Source organism: Heptranchias perlo, chromosome 6, assembly GCF_035084215.1.
Source record: "Heptranchias perlo isolate sHepPer1 chromosome 6, sHepPer1.hap1, whole genome shotgun sequence".
NCBI lineage: Eukaryota > Metazoa > Chordata > Chondrichthyes > Hexanchiformes > Hexanchidae > Heptranchias > Heptranchias perlo.
The window spans coordinates 62,376,265-62,401,638 of record NC_090330.1 but is presented as its reverse complement, the minus strand read 5'-3'; the positions used below and the strand labels follow the sequence as shown (position 1 = coordinate 62,401,638).

At 45.1% G+C, this 25,374-nt stretch overlaps 1 protein-coding gene across 2 annotated transcripts in view; it reads right to left on the bottom strand.

Moving 5' to 3' along the window:
- birc2 (baculoviral IAP repeat containing 2) overlaps positions 1-17,056 on the bottom strand; it is a 48,537-nt gene extending 31,481 nt beyond the window's left edge. Inside the window, exons 1-2 of one of the 2 annotated variants that reach the window (XM_067986398.1) lie at positions 16,948-17,056; positions 663-2,958 (exon numbers count right to left, since the gene is read on the bottom strand). In XM_067986398.1, the coding sequence (XP_067842499.1) occupies positions 663-1,560 (898 nt within the window). In that variant the 5' untranslated portion in view covers positions 1,561-2,958; positions 16,948-17,056. Of the gene's footprint in view, positions 1-662; positions 2,959-16,508; positions 16,818-16,947 lie in introns of those variants that run through there. The other variant, XM_067986399.1, reaches the window with a different exon arrangement.
- Positions 17,057-25,374: the final 8,318 nt, after the last annotated feature.

Below are 25,374 nucleotides of genomic sequence, written 5' to 3'. Positions count from 1 at the left end.
CCACCCCTCCTCTTACTACCCGTTTACTGTTAACATGTCTGTAGAAGACTTTTGGATTCCCTTTTAGGTTGGTCACCAGTCTATTCTCATACTCTCTTTGTCCCTCATTTCTTTTTTCACTTCCCCTCTGAACTTTCTTTATTCTGCCTGGTTCTCACTTGTGTTTTCAACCCGACACCTGTCATACGCCGCTTTTTTCCGCTTCCATCTTACTCCCTATCTCCTTTGTCATCCAGAGAGCTCTGGCTTCAGTTGCCCTACCTTTCTCCCTCGTTGGAATGTACCTTCTCTGTACCAAAATCATCTCCTGCACCAAAATTTTTTTTAAAAAGTGGTGGTACACTGGAGCACAACAAAGAGGAAGGACAGCAGTTAAATTTCCCACATGACTAAGCTGCTGGTCAGTCACATTTTTTTCTAGGTGTTGAGGACAAGTGGAAAATAGACGGAAAGTATACCTAGACAAGTTTAGAAAACTGCTTAAAAAAAGTCACATTTTTAAAAAATACCCTTCCTCCCCTCAAAGTGACCCAACAATCCCTTCAACTCTAAACATTCGTAAGCAGCTTTAGTGCTTCCTCATATTTGAATGCTTTTAATTATAATTTTAATCAACATCTTCAGATGAGGAGAAAATTGAAATGGAAAAAGAAACCTCTTACCAACATAGTAGAACCCAGCTCTAGATAACTGTTCAGGTTGAATAAAGTTCCTGGCTGGCCATCTGAAAAATGTCTGTAGTCGAGTATCATAAGATTGTACCTCAGGATGTCGTGGATGCATAGCTCGGACCATTTCAGTTCGCTCATTCAGTCTTTGAGATTCCGTATTACTCATGGGAATGTTACCCATCTGATTCCCCAGAACAAAGGGGCACAAAGGAAAGTGCCTTCTATGTTCAGATGTTGCACGATCTCCAGGCTCCCAGTTACTTAACCTTCCACCACAAACAAAACATGCAACTCGATCTTCTTCCCCAGTATAGTAAAACCCAGCTTTGGCAAGCTCTGTTGGGATTAAAGAAGAATAGGAGGGCCAATTCTGAAAAGTTTGCAGTCTTGTTTCTTCGCTACACATAGCTGCACTGCACTGTGGATATCTCAATTGATGAGACATGTCTTCCACACTTCTGGAGACCACTGGATCAGCAGGAATGCTGCGGTATAAGCCACTCTGTGCTCCATTTTCATGAAAGGACGACTGATAAAAGGAAGCTGCATTTGGAGGAGAAAACGCAGAGCGACTCGAAGAGAGATCAACACCTGAAGGCAGGTTATGAATGAAACTGCAGCTCGGGTTGCTTCGCTTGTGCCTCTCAACAGCATTATCTCCTGGTTGCCAGTTATCAACAGTGCCTCCACAACTGAAACACTGCACTCTATCATCTACACCAGTGTAATAGAATCCAGCACGTGCAAGACTCCTTTCAGACACCAAAGCACTTGAAGGGAAGTGAGCAAATGTTGAAATTCGATAAAGTTCTGAGGACAGATCATATTGCAGTTCTTGATCTCTGCCTATTCTTAAGTTACCAAAACTCTGATTTTGAAATATATTCATGAAGAATATTCTGTAGAACAGAAGGGCATACCTTTTTTGGGGGGAGCTTTATTACTAGTTTCTAAACTGAAACGTTTAATCAACATTGGCCTCGATTTTAAGCTGGGGCGAGCAATAAACTTGCATGCCGAGACCCGGAGAGATTTTCACTCCCGGGCCTGATTTAGATAGTCAGGCCCCGACTCCCACCGGCTCCACTGCCTGGCTGGCAGGCAGGTGCAGGATTTCAGACGGCTGCAGGCCACTGCCAGGGATCCGCTGGGATGGTTCCCGGCAGTCAGGTAAGTGGGAGGGAGGTGATCAGGGGAGGGCTGAAAGCCTGGGGCAAGGGAGGCCCAAGGATTCATGGCAGGGCCAGAAGCATACCTACTCCTCTTGGCCCACAAGGAAAATCCACAAAAAACATTTTAAACTTACCTTGCTGGGCCTCCTCCGGCTCTCGATCGAGCTCCCAGCAGGTTTGGACTGCCACCACTGCACGGGCTTCAGGTTGAAATCGCTAATCGGGGCTCCGATGACATCATCGGAGCCTGATCTGCATATCTGAAGAGGACCCTGCCGGCTTGGGGCAGATGTCCTTCTCGCCTGCAATTTAAAATTGCAGTCGGTCAGATCAAGGAGGGAAAAGGAGTGGGTAAGTGCTTCCCTGCCTGGTTTCCACTAGGCGGGGAGTTAAAATCGAGGCCACTGATCCTGTGTTACAGGAGGAACTTTAATAAAGAAAATTCTGTGAATGAGATAATGACCAGATATCTGTTTTAGTGATGTTCGTTGAGGGATAAATAAAAAGGTAAACATGCATTAAGGAAGTCAAAATAATTTTAGAATTACTTTTCTCCAATCCCAACTCATTTTGGTCTCTTGAACTGGCCCAACTTCCTGTCAGACAGAGCAACACATTAAGTTATTTTAGGAGCCCACACTCTAGTCAATTAGGTATTCAAAATTATCACATGGCTTTTCTCATGTAATTGAATTTAACTCAAAGAGCAAATAAAATTCTTTGCTGACATAAGTCAGTTCCTTAGTTTGCTTCATTTTCTCTCTTATTTGTAATCTAAACATTTCCACAAGCATTTTGAGGGTGCTGTTTAAAATGCAGCTGAATGTGGCATTTCAAAAAGCAACAGCTTACCAATAACAAGAATTTCAAAAACTCTGACTAGAAAATCAGTGCACAGTTTCACTTCAACACAGTAGCCCTCCTGAAAGGATTAAATTATGATTGTGAACAGAAACAAAGCTCCCTCCAAAAAAGGTATATGCCCATTTAAGTTTAAACCTCCATTCTGAAATTAAAACTTCAAATTAAGAAACTGGTACATTTTCATAGTTGGAAATACTAGCATCACGAAAATGGAACCAAAGGGAGATTCTGTCGAAGTCTTCTAAAGAAACCTGATGAAGGGGAAAAAAAATGGTAGTCAGCAAAAATAGTTTTGCTTTTCCTGCAAAAACATCTTGCAACCACCACATTTCAATGCACATATAGTTTTTTTCAGCAGTGTTGTCATTAAATTTATTAAACTGTACATAAGCCAATATATTTCAACGTGCAATGCTCTAACATTATGTCAAATTACTCCCATCACTATCTGTGACAAGCACGTTAACCACATGGGGGATGGTGCAAAGAAATTGCTTACATGTACTACATGCAACAAAATGGGTAACCAAGTAAAGATCTACACACAGCACAGAAAGGAAATCTCATCCCTCTTCTCCTCCCCTGACTCTTATCCCTGGTGTTAAGATAGTTCCAAAATGTTCTCTCCAGACAACCAAAGCTCAGAAAGACAGATTCTATAACTGTACTTAGAGGTTTTCAAAGCACAAGTTGACAGTATACTTTACTTAAATCAGAGTTACTGGTGCTGCAGCAAACACCACAGCATCTTCTGCAAGATTTTAATTGCAAGATTTTAATTGCAAATTTACATTTTTCTTCTAGGAAGACCCAAAATGTATTATTGTCAACATTTTTAGGGTGAATTTCTAAACACAAATTAGTTTGTAACATAAATCCTTTCAATGCTCAGTTTCCTGGACGAAATAAAATTTCAAAACGATTAATTATCACAGCATATTCAGAGAGTACAAAAGAGGACTAATGATTTTGTTTATTGTCTGGAGTTATACTGCAGCCACTTTTTAAAAAAATTGTTCATGGGATATGGGCGTCACTGGCGAGGCCAGCATTTATTGCCCATCCCTAATTGCCCTTGACTGCAAACTGTAGTGTGAGACCACCTCTTCAACATGGTCTCATACTGCTTAGTTTTAGCACATTTAGTGTCAGATCTGGACTCATCACCCCAATCCTTGCTAAGCCACACTGGCTCCACGTCCCAATCATATTAAAAGCCTTTTTTAGGCCAATCTTTTAGTCACCTTTCCTAAACTCTCCCACCATGGCTCAGTGTCCCATCTCTTCCCCCTCCCCACTCCCCAAAACACCTAGGAGCTATTTTTCTATTTTAAAGCTATACAAAACAAATTGTTGGTTTTCACAAACAAAGGTGCTGAGGACGTGGGGTCGGCCTGTTGACATCTGAGAAGGTGGAGAAGATGCAGGTTGATGCTTCAGATGTAAACAATTTGTCATTATACAGCTCTCGCAGGGGGATCATGCACACTATCGCTGGGTTTTTTCCCCTCTTCTGAGCTAGCAGACCAGACCCTGTGTGTTTCTAACATTCCCCATTTATATTTCAGACATTCTCAAATTTCCCACCACCCAGTTTTTCTTGTAAAGAATTGTCACCATCTTGAGACTATGTAAACTTCCTTTTGTTCTTCTAATATTTTTCACTGTCTCACGAAGATGGTTTTTTATACCATTTAGCAATTATCTGTTTCTGTTAAGTAGGCCTACCCATCCAATTTCCTTCTGTGACTACAGTACTGGTGTCTTTGCCTCATTTCCACCCCAGAAAAAGGACCTTCTTTCATTTTTCTCTTGTAAAGGAGTCTTGTACCCAAAATACTAACCTGACTTATAGATGTTAACTGAACTGTTCAGTATTTCCAGCATTTCCTGTTTTTGTTTACAAGCATCATGATTCCAAGTTCAATTTCAAGTAAGCTTAGTAAAATTTCTAAAAGAAATACCAATCCACTGACATGAAAGGTCATATAATTGGCACTGATGTATTCCACCTTAACCACTTTAATCAAAACTTAAAATAGAATTTCCTTCACAATCACAAAATACTAAAATCTTTAAACCATAAAAGCAATAACTAAGTGGATTAGACCACTGCCCTTTCATTCTAGAGACACAAGTTAGAATACACCCAGACTAATTACCTCGGTTTTGCTCTTACCTAAAATGAGTTTAAGAAGTTTCAACCCCATTTCTAGCAAGCACCACCCATAAGCACAAATTGCCTGCAGTTCAGCACAAATTGGCAATCTTCCTGGGTGTACAGGGCACAATTTCCAAATTTGCAGATTACACAAAACTTGTAAGTGCAGCGAACAGTGAAAAGGATAGTGACAGACTTCAAGAGGATACAGACAGGCTGGTGAAACGGGCGGACACATGGCAGATGAAATTTAACACAGAAAAATGCAAAGTGATACATTTTGGCAGGAAGAACGAGGAGAAGAAATATAAACTAGAGAGCACAATTCTAAAAGGGGACAGAAACAGAGAGATCTGGGGGTATACATGCACAAATCGTTGAAGGTGACAGGGCAGGTTGAGAAAGCGGTTAAAAAAACATACGGGATCCTGGGCTTTATAAATAGAGGCATAGAGTACAAAAGCAAGGAAGTCATGACGAACCATTATAAAACACTGGTTTGACCACAACTGGAGAATTGTGTCCAGTTCTGGGCACCGCACTTTAGGAAAGATGTGAAGGCCTTAGAGAGGGTGCAGAAAAGTTTACTAGAGTGATTCCAGGGATGAGGAACATAAGAACATAAGAAATTGGAGCAGGAGTAGGCCAATCGGCCCCTCGAGCCTGCTCCGCCATTCAATAAGATCATGGCTGATCTGATCCCAACCACAAATCTAAAGAACACAAGAAGTAGGAGCAGGACCCGGCCACACAGCCCCTGGGCCCTCTCCGCCACCCACAGGGCATTGACCGATCCGAACTCAGCTTCATGTCCAATTTCCTGCCCGCTCCCCATAACCCCTAATTCCCTTTACTTCTAGAAAACTGTCTATTTCTGTTTTAAATTTATCTAATGATGTAGCTTCCACAGCTTCCTGGAATCATGATGTTTGTAAACAAAAACAGGAAATATTTTCGGCCTTTCGAGTCTGTTCTGGCTCTTTGCAAAAGCAATCCAGCTAGTCTCACTCCCCCGCCCTATCCTGTAACCCTGCAAATATTTTCCTTTCAAGTATTTAGAAAGTTCCCTTTTGAAAAAGCCACGATTGAGTCTGCCTCCGCCACCCCTGGCATTGCATTGCATTGCATTCCAGATCATAACCACTTGCTACGTAAAAAAGTTTTTCCTTATGTCACCTTTGGTTCTTTTGCCAATCGCTTTAATCTATGTCCTCTGGTTGTTGACCCTTTGGCCAATGGGAACAGTTTCTCTCCATCTAATCTGTCTAGACCCTTCATGATTTTATATACCTCTATCAAATCTCCTCTCAATCTTCTCTATTCCAAGGAGAACAACCCCAGCTACTCCAGTCTATCCCTGTAACTAGTATAAGATAGGATTAGGGCAGCAGTTTTGGATGAGCTCAAGTTTACAGAAGGTGCAAGGTAGGAGACCGTACAGGAGAGCATTGGAATAGTTGAGTCTAGAGGTAACAAAGGCACGGATGAGGGTTTCAGCAGCGAATTTTTTTTTTAAAATTCATTCATGGGATGTGGGCGTCCACAATGAGTTGAGGCAAGGGCGGAGCCGGGCGACGTTATGGAGGTGGGAGTAGGCAGTCTTGATGGAGAGAATATGGGGACGGAAGTTCAGCTCAGGGTCAAATAGGACGCCGAGGTTGCGAACAGTCTGATTCAGGCTCAGACAGTGGCCAGGGAGAGGGATGGAGTCGGTGGCTAGGGAACAGTTTGTGGCGGGGACCGAAGACGATGGCTTCAGTCATCCCAATATGTAATTGAAGGAAATTTCTGCTCATCCAATAATGGATGTCAGACAAGCTACATGACAAATCAGAGGCAGTGGCGGGGTCAAGTGAGGCAGTGGTGAGGTAGAGCAGGGTGTCGTCAGCATACACGTGAAACTGACGGCATCTTTTCAGATGATGTCGCCGAGAGGCAGCATATAGACCAGAAATAGGGAGAGGACCAAGGACAGATCCTTGGGGGACTCCAGAGGTAGCGGTGCAGGAGCAGGAAGAGAAACCACTGCAGGTGATCCTCTGCCTAAAACGGGATAGATATGAATGGCAGCAGTAAGGGCAGTCCCACCCCAGTTGGACGAGAGGGTGGCAATGGAGGAAGACGGTGTGGTCAACCATGTCTAAGGCTGCAGACAGGACGAGGAGAATGAGGAGGGATCGTTTACCACAGTCACATAGGATGTTATTTGTGAATTTGATAAGGGCTGTTTCAGTACTGTGGCAGGAGCAGCAACCTGATTGGAGGGGTTCAAAAATGGAGTTGCGGGAAAGATTGTCATGGATTTGGAAGGCGACAACACATTCAAGGACTTGAGAGGAAAAGGAGACTGGAGATGGGGTGGTAGTTTGCAAGGACAGAGGGATCAAGGATGGGCTTTTTGAGGAGGGGAGTGATGACAGCAGATTTGAAGGGGAGAGGGAACCGTTAACAATATCAGCCAACATTTGGGCCAGGAAGGGAAGTTGGGTGATTAGCAGTTTGGTGGGAATAGGGAGGTGGGTCTCGTGGACAAGAGCTTGAAGAGGGTATATGGGGAGATAGAGAAACTAGAGAAAGAGGTGAGTTCAGGGCTAGTGCGGGGGGAACCTTAAGGGAAGATTGGCCATGTAGGCTAGGGGAAGGGAGGGAAGCGACAGAGGCAGCTAAACGGTCGGTCTCAATTTTAGTGACAACAGACCAAAACTGAAAAGATTTAGGATTTTAGAGTGTTAGAAATCAAACATGTAAAACTTAATCAATGCAGACCAAAAAAGTTAAACCCCAATCTACCATAAAGACAATGGAACCCCTAACATGTTACAACATTACCCTGAAAGGGCAACTTGTATAGGGATTTCACCAACTTTTTGAACAAATGATGCGTTTCCAAGTATAGCACTAAAATAATGATTCAGGCCTACAACTTCTTCAACCTGAGTTATGAATAAAACCAAACTACAAATTTAATTTCACATTCGACTTTTATACTAAACTTCACATATTAGCAAAAGTGCCCCCCGTCGCCCCATTTGAAAAATAAAACTTCACCCTACACAGCACAGGAATCAGTCTCAGACTTGACCTTACCAGCAATGATAAAAGAATGGAAATCCCTTACAAGGGGAATTTACCAGTAAAGAATGCAATACAAATTACTGTGCCAAAAGCACTCCCACTACAAAAGACTTCCTCGTATGCAACGTTCTAGCAGCACAAGGAGAAAAAAGTACAAGACTTCAGATTATATGCAATTTACCCTTTACGAATTTTTATTTCCAAAAGAAAGCTTCTGCAAAACTTCTCCATAATCATAAAAGGTAATCCAATTCCAGAATATATATCTAGTCTTACAACTAACTTATATTATTCACCTTTGGGTGCTTTCCATTGCATTATTTCTGCACTTCCAGTTCCTTATGCTATTTGATCATCTCTGTATATGTAATCTCATTACTTTCAATCCCATTTCCAACTAACTCCTTTAAAAGGAGATGCAGTTTATGATTAACTGCTTTTCTGGACATGTGTTCTACAGGTCCATGTAGGGCTGTTAATTTTCTACTTCCATCTTCAAATTCTGTGTTCAAGTACAAGTTAAATGTACTGCTTGCATTCATATTAAACTCGGGCGGTATGGATAAAGACATAGATCATATCTTTTCTAAATCATCTGTTTCTCCATTAAAAACAGGTTTGATTCTAAGTCTCTTTCTTCATAACTTAGAGATGGCTCTTGGACTTGGTACACTATCACCATTCTCTAAACCCCCTCTACAAGGCCTTAAAATGAATCAAACAAATCTGCTGTTGAGAAGTTCAGCTACATCAAATAGACCTCTGGCACTCAGATAGGATGCTTGCATGAAATAGCCTGGCACCATTTTCTGACATATTCCTCCACAATTCTAACTCCAACTCAGAGCTTCCTCCCTCTTAAAAAAAAAACTGCAGATACTTTCATGAGAACACTACCCACATTTTTCTTAATGTAGGGATAATATTCACAGATCTGCAGCAAAGTTTTAAAAAAAAACTTAATCCATCAACATCACAGAATGGAGACATAGGGCAGAACTTTCAATTTTGGCAGGGGCGTAAAACGGACAGTATTTGATCGGCTGTCCATTATACACTCTGCAGAATTTTCCTTTACATTGACGCCATCCTTTGAATCATTCATGTTCTCTCCCCCGTCCCCCTTACCAGATTGAAGTCTTTCACCTGGGTGGGTGGGATTGAGGAATTAGCACTGGGAGAGTCAGAGTGCACAAGAGGAATGGGAAGAGGAAAAGGGCTTTGTTGTTCCCAAGTGGAGGCTGAGGAGACAACTGCCCTTGGCTGTGGAGGCAGCAGACTCAGATCTCATGGGTCCAAAAAAGATGTTTGATGAGTAACACCTCAGACATTGAAGTTCATGTGTGAAGATTGTGTGGCAACTAGCAGGGGTAATGGCGGAGTCCACTACCCTCACATGTGATATATGGGAAGCATTTTCCTCGTTACAGACATCAATAGAGCATATGGCAGCTTCAATGCAGTCTACAACCATTCCCCACCCACAGAAGTGACCCATGACAAGTCAGTGCCTGCTGTTTGAAAGCAAAGAACACAGCTCTGGAGATCCTGGGAAATAAGACGAGAGAACATGGTGTTGACTTTTCAGGTGCTTGAGACCAAGTTGAAAGAGACTCCGCCTCTGGGCTTTCATGATCTTGTTGCAACCTTTGGATCAGCCTTTTTGCTATGAGTGGCCACCCCAGAACCTGTGCTCAATAGACATGGCACAGCAGGAGTCCTCCAATATGAGGCAGCTGTCTCTCATCAAAGCAGCACGTAGCAGCCCTCCCACCAAGCCCCTCAGAGACCTACACCACCCCTTCGGTTGAGCCTAGAAAAAGCAGTAGATAGGGCATTGAAAACATGTCCAGGGACTTGATGTGAGATGGTGATAAGTAGAGACTTGTATGCAATAGGTCTTCAATGATAATAATTAAACAGGTATTCATATCTGTTCTTGCTCTGTTGTGCAATAAACTTAGGTTTTCTTGAGGTCTGGTTGAGGTGAAGTGGAATGTTTGACTTGTGAAATCCAAGGACTGATGTTATCACACTGATGGGTTAGGACAGCCATAAAAGCTGAAATGCTGTGATGGAGTGATGTTAATCCAAAGCAAGTGTCGACTAATAATTTTCCTGGCTGTCAGGGAAGTACACAGAACAATAGCTTCTTCTAAATCAATAGTCTCCAATCAGTGGTTTCCTGCTGCCTCCGTCACAAAGCAGCCAGACCTCCTTCCTTGAAGGATTCCAATTCTTTTTGAATCACAAAGGTGTCTAAGGGACAGCAAGCACCGGCAATGTGACACCCTAGAGATTATACTCAGTTGCCTCCTGGTCCATTAAGCCACCAGAAACCTTTCCTTCAGAACTCCAACAGTCTAAATTACCACTCTGGTGGCTGAATGTGTCTCACTGTACCAATGTTCAGTTGCCTCAAGTGATATGCCTCGTCACCCGGAATCCATCCACACTCTGCTGTCTTCCCTGACTAGAGCTGGTAAGCTTGATTGCCTCATGGCAAAACTCCCAGCAAACTGGGCAGTCACATGGACAATTCGTTGCTGCTGGTCACAAGCTATTTAACATTCAAGCATGGAATCCATTTCCATTAAAATAAATGCCCTTCACAATGAAGGGGCCACAGTGAAATGTGGTTTCTATCTATTGCCCTGAACTTTAAGGAATTTAGCAACATTGTAGATCTGAATGGACCTTTAATGTTGCAGCATGGTATGATTCCAAAATGGATGAATTCTCCAGCTTTCCTACAGAGAACACCCATTACCTAGCAAATGCTGGACCAGACAGCACCCTGGATGATGCTATACAGGTTCCCTGTTACAACCAAGAAGGAAACAGTGACGTAAAAGTCAAGAGTTGTGCTCAGTTTGAGCATCATTGGCAGAGCTGTTTGAGCACTTAATATGGGCTGCAGGTCTGGGTGCAGAAGTGGGCATGGATTATCGAACAACAATTTGCATTTATATAGCACCTTTAACATAGCAAAACCTCCCAAAGTGCTTCATGGGAGTGTTATCAAACAAAAGATGACACCAAACCACATAAGGAGATAAGACAGGTGACCAAAAGCTTGGTCAAAGAGATCAGTTTTAAGAAGCATCTTAAAAGGAAGAGAAAGCGGTAGAAGGGCGGAGGGGTTTAGGGAGGGAATTCCAGAGCTTAGGATCTAGACAGCTGAAGACACGGCTGCCAATGGGGGGAGCGCTGAAAACTGGGGATGTGCTCGAAGCCAGATTTGGAGGAATGCAGAGATCTTGGTGGGTTATAGGGCTGGAGGAGGTTACAGCGATAGGGAGTGGTGAGGCCATGGAGGGATTTGAAAACAAGGATGAGATTTTTTTTTTACAAAAAATTGATGCGTTGTCAGACCAGGAGCCAATGTAAGTCAACGAGCATGGGGTGATGGGTCAATGGGACTTGGTGCGAGTTAGGCTGGGGGCAGCATTTTGGATGAGCTCAAGTTTACAGAGGGTGCAAGGCTGGCCAGGAGGCAGGGGTGGAGGTAGGCGAGAAAGCAAGCAAGCAAGAAAAAAATGGGGTCAGACGCGCAGCTCAGGATCAAATAGGACACCAAGGTTACAAACAGTCTGTTTCAGCCCCAAGGAGAGCGATGGAGTTGGTGGCTAGGGAACGGAGTTTGTAGCGGGGACTGAAGACAATGGCTTTAGTCATCCCAATATTTAACTGAAGGAAAGTTCTGCACTTCCAACACTGGATGTCAGACAATCAGCGTGACAAATCAGAGGCAGTGGAGAGGTTGAGAGAGGTGGTCATGTGGTAGAGCTGGGTGTCGTCAGCGTACGTAAGGAACCTGACATCGTGTCGTCGGGTGATGTCGAGGGGCAGTATGTAGACGAGAGGAGGGCCAAGGATAGATCCTTGGGGGACTCAAGAGATAACGGTGTGGGAGTGGGAAGAGAAGTAATTTCAGGTGGCCCAGGGCTTCTTTTGAGAGTCTGTGTGTGCGGAGTCACATCGTTTTTTTTTAATATTCGTTCATGGGATGTGAGCGTTGCTGGCGAGGCCAGTATTTATTGCCCAGCCCCAATTGCCCTGGAGAAGGTGGTGCTGAGCCGCCATCTTGAACCGCTACAGTCCGTCTGGTGAAGGTTGTCCCATAGTGCTGTTAGGGAGTTCCAGGATTTTGACCTAGCGACGATGAAGGAATGGCGATATATTTCCAAGTCGGGATGGTGTGTGACTTGGAGGGGAACGTGCAAGTGGTGTTGTTCCCATGTGCCTGCTGCCCTTGTCCTTCTAGGTGGTAGAGGTCATGGGTTTGGGAGGTGCTGTCGAAAAACCTTCACGAGTCGCCGCAGTGCATCCTGTCGACGGTACACACTGCAGCCACGGTGCGCCGGTGGTGAAGGGAATGAATGTTTAGGGTGGTTGATGGGGTGCCAATCAAGCAGGCTGCTTTGTCTTGGATGGGGTCGAGCTTCTAGAGTATTGTTGCACTCATCCAGGCAAGTGGAGTATTCCATCACACTCCTGACTTGTAGATGGTGGAAAGGTTTTGGGGAGTGAGGTGAGTCACTCACTGTAGAACACCCAGCCTCTGACCTGCTCTTGTAGCCACAGTATTTATATGGCTGGTCCAGTTAAGTTTCTGGTCAATGGTGACCCCCGGGATGTTGGTGGTGGGGGATTCGGCAATGGTAATGCCGTTGAACGTCAAGGGGAGGTGGTTAGACTCTCTCGTTGGAGATGGTCATTGCCTGGCACTTGTGTGGCGCGAATGTTACTTGCCACTTATCAGCCCAAGCCTGGATGCTGTCCAGGTCTTGCTGCATGCAGGCTCGGACTGCTTCATTATTTGAGGGGTTGCGAATGGAACTGAACACTGTGCAATCATCAGCAAACATCCCCATTTCTGACCTTATGATGGAGGAAAGATCATTGATGAAGCAGCTGAAGGTGGTTGGGCCTAGGACACTGCCTTGAGGAGCTCCTGCAGCAATGTCCTGGGGCTGAGATGATTGGCCTCTAACAACCACTACCATCTTCCTTTGTGCTAGGTATGACTCCAGCCACTGGAGAGTTTTCCCCGATTCCCATTGACTTCAATTTTACTTGGGCTGCTTGGTGACACACTCGGTCAAATGCTGCCTTGATGTCAAGGGCAGTCACTCTCACCTCACCTCTGGAATTCAGCTCTTTTGTCCATGTTTGGACCAAGGCTGTAATGAAGCCTGGAGCCAAGTGGTCCTGGCAGAACTCAAACTGAGCATCGGTGAGCAGGTTATTGGTGAGTAAATGCCGCTTGATAGCACTGTCGATGATACCGTCCATCACTTTGCTGATGATTGAGAGGAGACTGATGGGGTGGTAATTGGCCGGATTGGATTTGTCCTGCTTTTTGTGGACAGGGCATACCTGGGCAATTTTCCACATTGTCGGGTAGATGCCAGTATTGTAGCTGTACGGGAACAGCTTGGCTAGATGTGCAGCTAGTTCTGGAGCACAAGTCATCAGCACTACAGCAAGATGTTGTCGGGGCCCATAGCCTTTGCTGTATCCAGTGCACTCAGCCGTTTCTTGATATCATGTGGATTGAATCAAATTGGCTGAAGACTGGCTTCTGTGATGGTGGGGATGTCGGGAGGAGGCCAAGATGGATCATCCACTCAGCACTTCTGGCTGAAGATGGTTGCAAATGCTTCAGCCTTGTCTTTGGCACTCACGTGCTGGACTCCGCCATCATTGAGGATGGGGATGTTTACAGAGCCTCCTCCTCCCGTTAGCTGTTTAACTTAACTGGACCAGCCATATAAATACTGTGGCGACGAGAGCAGGTCAGAGGCTGGGTATTCTGCGGCGAGTGTCTCACCTCCTGACTCCCCAAAGCCTTTCCACCATCTACAAGGCACATGTCAGGAGTGTGACGGAATACTCTCCACTTGCTTGGATGAGTGCAGCTCCAACAACACTCAAGAAGCTCGACACCATCAAAGATAAAGCAGCCCGCTTGATTGGCACCCCATCCACCACCCTAAACATTCACTCCCTTCACCACCAACGCATCATGGCAGCTGTGTGTACCATCCACAGGATGCACTGCAGCAACTCGCCAAGGCTTCTTCGACAGCACCTCCCAAACCCGCGACCTCTACCATCTAGAAGGACAAGAGCAGCAGGCACATGGGAACAACACCACCTGCACGTTCCCCTCCAAGTCACACCATCCCGACTTGGAAATATATCGCCGTTCCTTCATTGTCGCTGGGTCAAAATCCTGGAACTCCCTTCCTAACAGCACTGTGGGAGAACCGTCACCACACGGACTGCAGCGGTTCAAGAAGGCGGCTCACCACCACCTTCTCAAGGGCAATTAGGGATGGGCAATAAATGCTGGCATCGCCAGCGACGCCCACATGCCATGAATGAATAAAAAAAAATTGTCCACCACCATTTACGACTGGATGTGGCAGGACTGCAGAGCTTTGATCTGATCTGTTGGTTGTGGAATCGCTTAGCTCTGTCTATAGCATGTTGGTTCTGCTGTATAGCAGCATGTAGTCCTGAGTTGTAGCTTCACCAGGTTGGCACCTCATTTTTAGGTACACCTGGTGCTGCTCCTGGCACGCTCTTCTACACTCCTCATTGAACCAGGGTTGATCTCCTGGCTTGTTGGTAATGGTAGAGTGAGGAATATGCTGGGCCATGAGGTTACAGATTGTGCTGGAATACAATTCTGCTGCTGCTGATGGCCCACAGCACCTCATGGATGCCCAGTTTTGAGCTGCTAGATCTGTTCTGAATCTATCCCATTTGGCATGGTGATAGTGCCACACAATACGTTGGATGGTGTCCTCGGTGCGAAGACGGGACTTCGTCTCCACGAGGACTGTGCGGTGGTCACTCCTACCAATACTGTCATGAACAGATGTGTTTGAGACAGGTAGATTGGTGAGGACGAGGTCAAGTAAGTTTTTCCCCTCGTGTTGGTTCACTCACCACCTGCCGCAGGCCCAGTCTGGCAGCTATGTCTTTCAGGACTCGGCCAGCTCGGTCAGCAGTGGTGCTACCGAGCCACTCTTAGTGATGGACATTGAAGTCCTCCAGAGTACATTCCGTGCCCTTGCTACCCTCAGTGCTTCCTCCAAGTGATGTTCAACATGGAGGAGGATTGATTCATCAGCTGAGGGAGGGCGATAGGTGGTAATCAGCAGGAGATTTCCTTGCCCATTCATGCGCTCCCAAGAGATCCAGGGCCAATATACAGGATCACTGACTGGTGCTCATATTCCAATCCCTGGTATCCACAGAATTCTGGTCACATTCTACTGCCCATATCCTATCCTGCACCAAGTCCTGATCACCCATTATCCCAGTCCTTCCTCATCTTCATTAGAGCTCAGTCCCCAAATGCCTCCAATTTTAAATTCTTATCCTGGTGTTTAAATCCCTCATGACCTTGCCGCTCCCAATCTCTAACTTCCTCCAGCCCCACGTCCCACAAACTCATTGTTGCTGACTCTGGCCTTTTGTGCATCCCCGCTCCCTACTGCTGGCAGGCATGCATTTAGCCACCTAGCCCTGTGCTTTGGAATTCTCTCACTAAATCCCTGTCTCTCTAGCTCCAAGGTCCTCCTTAAAACCCACCTCTTTGACAAAGCTTTTGGTCACCCCTTGTGATCTATCCTTCTTTGTCTTGGTGTCCATTTTTGTCTGATTACACCACTGCACATTACCTTGGAATTTTTTCTACATTCAAGGTGCTATATAAATGCAAGCTGTTGTTGTATTATATGATAAATATGGAGTGCTTTATGTTGTTGAGTGCTATGTTTTGGATAACTTTTTGCTGATAGGTCTAAAGGAATTGCTTTGATTGATTAATTTAAGACAGCAATCACAAGTTTAACTGCATCAGAACAGAAACGTGGATCTTTTTCTGCTCAACTACTGCCATCTTGAAACTGAACTCATTTTTTCCCCTCCTCTTGCCAAGCCTGTTCCATTTATATTGACTGTAAAAAATTATACTGAAATAAATTTACTGTTTAGCTACTTAATAAGAGCATGAGGATTCACCAGCATACCCAAGTCTATCTACCTAGCAAGGTCAATATTTTAAAGATTATACAATTGACATGTTTCATTTACATGCAAAGAATTAATATGTATTTTCAGCAAACTGAAAATTGGGATTAATTGCCTTTATTTTTCGTGTAACAGCACAGATCCCTGCGAAGTCTCACCTTGGTTTAATTTACCTGACGAAGGAGGAAGCCTCCGAAAGCTTGTAGATTTCAAATAAAAATTGTTGGACTATAACTTGGTGTTGTAAAATTGTTTATAATTTTTTTGGTACACGACATTGCGAAAGTGAGCAGCTGTTCAAATAGACTTGCAATGAGCCTCGTTCTTTTGCATTCAACTGAGTCTCAAATCTGTCCTCCCTTCTGTTATTTAAAAGACCATCATTTCCCCCCCACCCCAAAAAAGTCAAAACAGATGTAGTGCAGAATGCTCCACAAGGAGCGCACTAAGAAAGTCTTCAGTTCTAAAAAAAAGACAGCAAGCAGACAAAAGAACTGAAAGCATCAGTCTTACCTGGACTGAGTTGATCCCCTTTTACCATCCTGGTTAGTAAAATGAAAACGTAATGCCGTTTTTTGCAGTCAAAAGTAGTCAACCCTTGGGGGGTGGGGGAAGGGATCGTCAGCAAATTTTGGTTTTAAAAAATGACTCAGGAACCTTCCTTGCGGTAAAAATGAGTCAGAAACCGCCTACAGACCGAGAGGAACCTACCACAAGAGGAGGCGTCATCTCGGAGGAAGCAGCCGAAAGTATAAAGACTAATAAGGTAATGGCGCATTGCGCAATCGGGCGGATAATTCCGATCAACACTCAGCCCTGAGTCACCTTCACACCCAACAGGCAACGGCGTCACGTCTTTCGGCCGCTCCGCTCCGCTCTCATCTTGCTGACACTTTATAAATAGATCAGTAAAATTCAAACCTTTCCCAACGCCCCATGAGTCATCACTTACCCGAAACGGCACCGCAGCAACTCCCCAGAAACGCCGTGCGCCGTGCTCCTCCCCCCCCCCTGTCCGTTGAGCCGAACCGCCGTCGCCCCGATTCCTCCTCTCGGTGACTCCGATCAAACCGTCACCGCTGACATTAAACTCTGCCTTCCCATTGGTCCATTTGATTAACAGCCTGGCAACCATCGATTGGCTGTCAGACAGGGACTTTCCGAACAGCCACTCATGTTAACCCATGAAGCACATTCAATTTTCTTTTTGTGTTGTCTTCCAGTTTCTTTCCCTAGTGACTATTTTCTTGTGTGAGCCTTTAACAGTGAACAGCATTTTCAACCATCTTCAGCCAGAGAAGTGCCGAGTGGATGATCCTTCACGGTCTCCTCCTGGGGTCCCCACCATCACATAAGCCAGTCTTCAGCCAATTCGATTCACTCCACGTGATACCAAGAAACAGCTGAGTGCACTGGATACAGCAAGGATTACAGCTCCGGACAACAACCTGGCTGTAGTGCTGAAGACCTGTGCTCCAGAACTAGCTGCATCTCTAGCCAAGCTGTTCCAGTACAGATACAACACTGGCATCTACCCAACAATGTGGAAAATTGCCCAGGCATGACCTGTCCACCAATAGCAGGCTAAATCCGAACCCAGCCAATTACCGTCCTATTAGCCGACACACAATCATCAGCAAAGTGATGGAAGGAGTCGCCAACAGTGCTACAAAGTGGCACTTACTCATTATTAACCTGCTCACTGATGCTCAATTTGGGCTCTGCCAGGACCACTCAGCTCCAGACCTCATTACAGCCTTGGTCTAAAAAGAGCTGAATTCCAGAGATGAGAGTAACTGCCCTTAACATCAAGGCAGCATTCGACTGAGTGTGGCACCAAGGAGCCATAGTAAAACAGGTCAATGGGGATCGGGGAAAACCCTCCAGTAGTTGGTGACATACCTGGCACAAAGGAAGATGGTTGTGGATGTTGGAGGCCAATCATCTTAGCCCCAGGACATCGCTGCAAGAGTTCCTCAGGGCAGCGTTCTAAGCCCAACTATCTTCAGTTGCTTCATTAATGACCTTCCCTCCATCATAAGGTCAGAAGTGGTTCATTGGTGATTGCACAGTTATCTGCTCCATACGCAATTCCTCATGCAGTCCATGCCTGCATGCAGCAAGATCTAGACAACATCCAGGCTTTGGCTGATAAGTGACAAGTAACATTCGTGCCACACAAGTGCCAGACAATGACCATCTCCAACAAAAGAGAGTCTAATTACCTCCCCTTGACATTCAATGGCATTACCATCATTTAATCCCCCACCATCAACATCCTGGGAATCTCCACTGACCAGAAATTCAACTGGACCAGCCATATAAATGCCATAGCTACAAGAGCAGGTCAGAGGCTTGATATGCTGCGACGAATGGCTCACCTACCGACTCTCCAAAGCCTCGCCACCACCTACAAGGCACAAGTCAGGAATGTGTTGGAATACATGTTAAATGTGACCCACGCCAAGTGACAGAATTGTCGGATCAGGCCCACCATATAAATTGAGTTTGACAACTCTTGTCTAGTGCTTATGTCCCAAAGCACTTCACAAGCAATAAATTACTATTGAAGTGCAGTCACTGTTGTTATGTAGGCGAATGCAGAAGCCAATTAGTGCACAGCAATACACTTACCTGGATGTGAGCAGCTCCAACAACACTCAAGAAGCTCAACACCAGCCAGGACAGAGCAGTCTGATCAGCATCCCATCCAACACCGTAAACATTCACTTCCTCTACCACTGGCGCACCATGGCTGCAGTGTGTATTCCACAGGATGCACTGCAGCAACTCGCCAAGGCTTCTTTTATATCATTTCCCAAACCCACAAATGCCACCACCAGAAGGACAAGGGCAGCAGGTGCATGGGAACACCATCACCTCCAAGTCACACACCACCCTGACTTGGACATCGTAGTTCATTCACATCCCTGGGTCAAAATCCTGGAACTCCCTACCTAACAGCACTGTGGGAGGACCTTCACCACATGGACTGCTCAAGAAGAAGCTCAGCACCATCTTCTCAAGGGCAACTAGGGATGGACAATAAATGCTGGCCTTGCCAGTGACACCCATATCCCAAGAATGAATTTTTAAAAAGTGAATCTTCGTAGGCTATTTAACTGCAGGGGTGTTCACAGCTGAATCTCATCCTGTTCTCAGTCATTGTTCACACCGGCTGGGACACTGGTCTATTTCCCCCCACCCCCAGGCAACCCAGAAGTGCAATTATAGCATCTCATGTTCTATTAGTTTGGCTCAGTAGGTAGCACTTTTACCTGTAGGTCAGAAGTTTGTGGGGTCAAGCCCCACTTCAGAATTTGAGAACATAATCTAAGATGACACTTTAGCACAGTTCAGAGGGAATATTTTCTTATCAGAAGTGCTGTCTTTTGGATGAGATGTTAAAATTAAGTACTGTGTGCTTGATCTGCTAATTGATGACGGATGTAAAAGATCCCATGGCACTTCTCAAAGAAGAAAAGGGAGTTCTCCCGTAGGCCTGACTAAGCATTCTTCCCTCAACCAGAACTGGTGATTCATCTAATTTGGCAGCTGTGGGACCTTGCTGTGCGCTAATTGGCTTCTGCATTGGCCTACATAACAACAGTGACTGCACTTCAATAGTAATTTATTGCTTGTGAAGTGCTTTGGGACATAAGCACTAGACAAGGGTTGCCAAACTCAACAGGGCTGAGTGCACTGGATACAGCAAAGGCTATGGGCCCCGACAACATCCTGGCTGTAGTGCTGAAGACTTGTGCTCCAGAACTAGCCACGCCTCTAGCTAAGCTGTTCCAGTACAGCTACAACACTGGCATCTACCCAACAAAATGGAAAATTGCCCAGGTATGTCCTGTCCACAAAAAGCAGGACAAATCCAATCCGGCCAATTACCGCCCCATCAGTCTACTCTCAATCATCAGCAAAGTGATGGAAGGTGTCGTCGACAGTGCTATCAAGTGACATTTACTCAACAATAACCTGCTCACCGATGCTCCGTTTGGGTCTGCCAGGACTACTTGGCTCCAAACCTCATTACAGTCTTGGACCAAACATGGACAAAAGAGCTGGATTCCAGAGGTGAGGTGAGAGTGACATCAAGGCAGCATTTGACCGAGTGTGGCATCAAGGAACCCTAATTTTCAATAGTAAAATTGAAGTAATTGGGAATTAGGGGGAAAACTGTTCAGTGGCTGGAGTCATACCTAGCACAAAGGAAAATGGTAGTGGTTGTTGAAAGCCAATCATCTCAGCCCCAGGACATCGCTGCAGGAGTTCCTCAGGACAATGTCCTAGGCCCAACCATCTTCAGCTGCTTCATTAATGACCTTCCCTCCATCATAAGATCATAAATGGAGATGTTCACTGATGATTTCACAGTGTTCAGTTCCATTCGCAACCCCTCAGATAATGAAGCAGTCTGTGCCCGCATGCAGCAGGACCTGGACAATATCCAGGCTTGGGCTGATAAGCAGCAAGTAACATTCGTGCCAGGCAATGATTATCTCCAACAAGAAAGAGTGTAACCACCTCCCCTTGACATTCAACGGCATTACCATCGCTGAATCCCCCACCATCAACATCCTGGGGGTCACCATTGACCAGAAACTTAACTGGACCAGACACATAAATACTGTTGGTAGAGGGGAGGTTGGAGACTGGGTATTCTGCAGCAAGTGACTCACCTCCTAACTCCCCAAAGCCTATCTACAAGGCATATGTCAGGAGTGTGATGGAATACTCTCCACTTGCCTGGATGAGTGCAGCTCCAACAACACACAAGAAGCTCCACACCATCCAGGACAAAGCAGCCCGCTTGATTGGCATCCCATCCACCGCCTTAAACGTTCACTCCCTCCACCACCAACGCACCATGGCAGCTGTGTGTACCATCTACAGGATGCACTGCAGCAACTCGCCAAGGCTTCTTCGACAGCACCTCCCAAACTCACAACCTCTACCACCTTGAAGGACAAGGGCAGCAGGCGCATGGGAACACCACCATCTGCACGTTCCCCTCCAAGTCACACACACCATCCTCACTTGGAAATATATCATTGTTCCTTCATTGTCACTGGGTCAAAATCCTGGAACTCGCTACCTAACAGCATCGTGGGAGAACCTTCACCGCACGGACTGCAGCAGTTCAAGAAGGCAGCTGACCACCACCTTCTCAAGGGCAATTGGGGATGGGCAATAAATGCTGGTTTTGCCAGCGACGCCCACATCCCATGAATGAATGAAAAAAAATTTATATGGTGGGCCTGATTCGACATCCTGGCACTTGGCGTGGGCCAAATTTAACAAAAACTATTTGGACACACGGGTAGAAATTGGTATAAGTTTCGCTCATTTTTTGGGCTTAAAACAGGTGCAATGTATAGCAATTTCTGGGCACGAGCTCCTGTGGCCGCCACCATATTATTCCTCACTTTTTAGGCATACCTGGCGCCTGCCTGAAATCAGCATTGAATCAATTTAAATATGTAATGTATATAAGGTCCCTTAAAGGGACCACTGAAGAAATGGTAGGAAAAGATTCTTATTACATCCCTTTCTGTGGAGCATGGAGAACCAGGAGTTCCCATCCCAGCTCCTCAGCACTACTGTGGGCCGCTGACGACCCATACTCAGACATACTGCATCTCCCTCCTTCATGTATTGGAGCTTGCAATGTAAATTCAGGGCGTGCAGCTCCCAGTCACCACTTTCCCTCTCTTGTTCGAGTTCCAATCTTTTAACTCCCACTCCCTAGTCTCCCTTATTCCCTCCACCTGAGCCTCAATCTCCTGACCCCCATTCCCTGGTTTCCCTCTCTCCCCCAAGTCCCCATCCCCGACCCTCATTTCTCAGTCTCTTCCCCCCGAGCCATCTCCCAGCCCCTTTCCCCCGAGCCCCTGACTTCAAGTCCATGTCACCTTTTCTCCGACCCCCCCCCGTCCCCTGTCACCCTCTCCTTCCACACTCCTCACCAATCTCCTGACTCTCCCCCATCTCAATCTCCCGACCCCACCCCCATCCCAACCTCCTACCACCCCCGTCCCGCCCTGTTCCGAGTCCCAATCTCTTGCCCAATAATCTCTGGTCACCCTTTTCTAGTCCACCTTGCCCAACCCAACTCCACACCTCTCCCCACTTCGTCTTTCTCTCCCCTCCACTAGCTGTTCCTGTTTCTGATCACCCCTATGCGAGTGGTGGTTCTCTGTGCCAGCGGAGGGTAGGGGGAGGGGTTTCTGCTGCAATGCCAAATTTAAACAGTGCTGTTCTCCTGGGCTGTTAGAAGCAATGCCTGGGAGATTCAACAACCCTCAGCACATGACTGAAAAACCGTTGATTCACACTTTGAAGTTCCTCTGAGGTAACTTTTCAAGTCAGCTACAAAACAGCTGTCAAATAAACTAACTTTATCATGAATGGTCCGCAATCAATAAAACAGATAAATGAAAACTTAGCATCATGTCATGCTTTGTAGGGAGGGAGGGGGAAATTTGGGGGTATTTTACCAATGAAGTGGAATTGCTATTAATCTGGGGTGGATTTTCAGTGATTACCAGCCACTCTCTTTCTCAGTTTGAAAACTGGAGGGAGGGGGTGGGGGACAACACTGTTCAAAAAGAAAAAAGACTGCAAATGCTGGAAATTTGAAATGAAAACTAAACCTGCTGGAAATATACAGCAGGCCATTCAGCATTTGAATATTTCAGGTGTATATCCTTCACTGGGTAACAATTGGAAATGAGACCCATGACCTACTTTTCCACTACTCATCCAGGATACACTGACTGTAGCACAGACACCAATATCCTGATTGAGATTGGCTAACTCAACACAGTCTGATCTTGTGATCTTCCTGGTTTGTTTAGCTCACTACAATACTATGAAATACTATGTGTATGTACAATGAGCCATCAGGGGTTGTTTTTATTCAAAAGAGCAAGGTATTTCTCCTCAAGATTCATTGCATTCAATGTAACTGGGGGAGTTTTATTTAATTAAGTAACAATGGCTCATACTGTGCTTCTGGGTCAGTTTAAAACCCCACAATACCAAAAAGAAGTATATTACTATGTCCAATCCCCCCATAAACAGTTCAATGGAGACTAATTGTTTTCTGCCAGTGACAAGCCCTACTGTGAATCCAATAGAAAAATTGTCACTTGAACTTTATTTAATTTGCTAAATATTTCAGCAGAAAAGGGGAATTTGCATGATCTAAGGTAGTGTGTCAAATATTTGGTTATGAAACAATGATTATACTGGTGACAGCTTGCCCAACCGCACCTGGCATTGTGCAAACATGGAGACAGAAAGGGACTAGTCAATTTGAATAAGCTGGCTTGATGACATATACGACCTGTCATTAATATAGAAGCTTCATATATCTTGATCTACATGACAATGCTAATATAGTACAGAGTCCCCATCTTGTGTAAGAGTTTTAACTTAAAAAGCACTCTGACTCTAATTTGCCTAGGACTGGCTGTGTTAAAACAGGAAATCAGTCAATTGTGCAATAGTAATTTGCAAAATCTATATTGCATAAAGGAAATTCCCTTCTAGAACGCAGAACTGTGTTCTTATGCTCTTACTGCATTAGTTTCCACCTCACATTTAAGGATTTGTTCTGCAAATGTCTTTTATTTTATCTATAATGGATTCTTATCTAATTTACTTAGAAGTAAAGCTTAGGCTCATTTGTTTCAAAGTTATTTCTGTAAATTGGGATAAAATCTAGTTTAATTTCTGGATCTACTGCATAGACAAGATCAGAAAGCTTAGATTAAAGCACTTTAAAGTGGAGGGAATCCTTGATGAAATGGTCCACTGGCAACTTGTATCTGTCACCCATTAAAGATAAACTGCAATCATTTCCTTACATTATTGGTGTATGGTAACTGATTGTATTAAATTTAACTGATATTAAATAAAATCTGAAAGCTCAACTGCCACAGATCAGTACAGTTTTAAAACAGAAGGTAATTGAAAGTACCTTCCCAATGAATGTGCTGCATGTTTTAATTACAAACTTTATTGTATGACCCAGTGCTTAAAGGCACTACCGCATAGACCAGAATGTCCCAAGTTTGATTGCCAGCCTGTGCTGACTTAGCTGATCTCAGCCAGAGCAGCTACAATTGGTCTCAGAGCTATTCAGCAAGGGAGAGCATAAATTAGCCTGGGTTCTCTCTCCTGATCTTTATCCAATGACCTTGCTGCTACAGTTTATAATTATAGCATGTTTAAGCTGAGACTTGAGCCTAGGTTTTCTGATTGGGTGTAAACTGGGCGGAATGCATTTCACACACACACCAGACATAGTGAGCACTGACCGCGGACGAATCTCTGGGGTCATTCTAATTATACTACTAGAGGCAAGCTCCAATCGTGCAAGATACCTGTGATTGGAAGTTCATCTATTGGGGAGGATGGGTAATTGCATGCTTTTACAGGATTTAAGGTCCTGCAGCAGCTTAAAGGGGCAAGCATTATCAAATTTTGGACATTGAGAAACAGCAAGCTTGTATAAATATCATGTCTGAAGGAGTGCAGGAGGCAAAGAAGGGAGTAAGTGGCCACTTCTTTCACTGCCATCTCCACCACTCCACACACATGGTACCAATGCTAGATGAACCTTTGTGACCGTACCAGGTTGGCCATGGTATGAAAATCCATCATGACCTTCCATTAATGCAGCATACTAAGCATGTCTGACACATACAATTAATTACCTCTCCTTCACACTGCTTTTCAGTACTTTAAAACATTACTATAAATGCCTTTACCAGGATATATTTCTTCCTTCATATACCTACATGAATTCAACCCACGAGAATCCACTCATCTAACGTATCTGACTGTTGCACCTACATGTCATCACACCCACTATGGGCTGCATGTTGGTATTTGGGTATTACAGAGTGCCATCATAACAACTGGGGGTAATATACTGGCATGGATAGAGGATTGGCTAACTAACAGAAAACAAAGAGTCGGGATAAAAGGATCATTTTCAAAATGGCAATCTGTAACTAGCCGCAGGGATCGGTACTGGGGCCTCAACTATTTACAATATATATCAATAACTTGGATGATGGAACAGAGTGTATTGTGGCCAAATTTGCTAATGATACAAAGATAGATGGAAAAGCAAGTTGTGAGGAAGACACAAAGGCTCCGATATTAGCGGTGAGGCGGAATGGCAGCGGGGGGGCGATTGGGCGCGTGGGTAACCCGCCCAATAAAATCCATCCGTTCCCCACACGTTCGCAGATAAATTGGAGCCACTTAACGTGGTTTGGCGTCCGAAACCTGCGCAGCGGGCGGACTGCGCACCCGCATCACAGGCTGTCAGTTGGAGGAGCTCTATTTAAAGGGG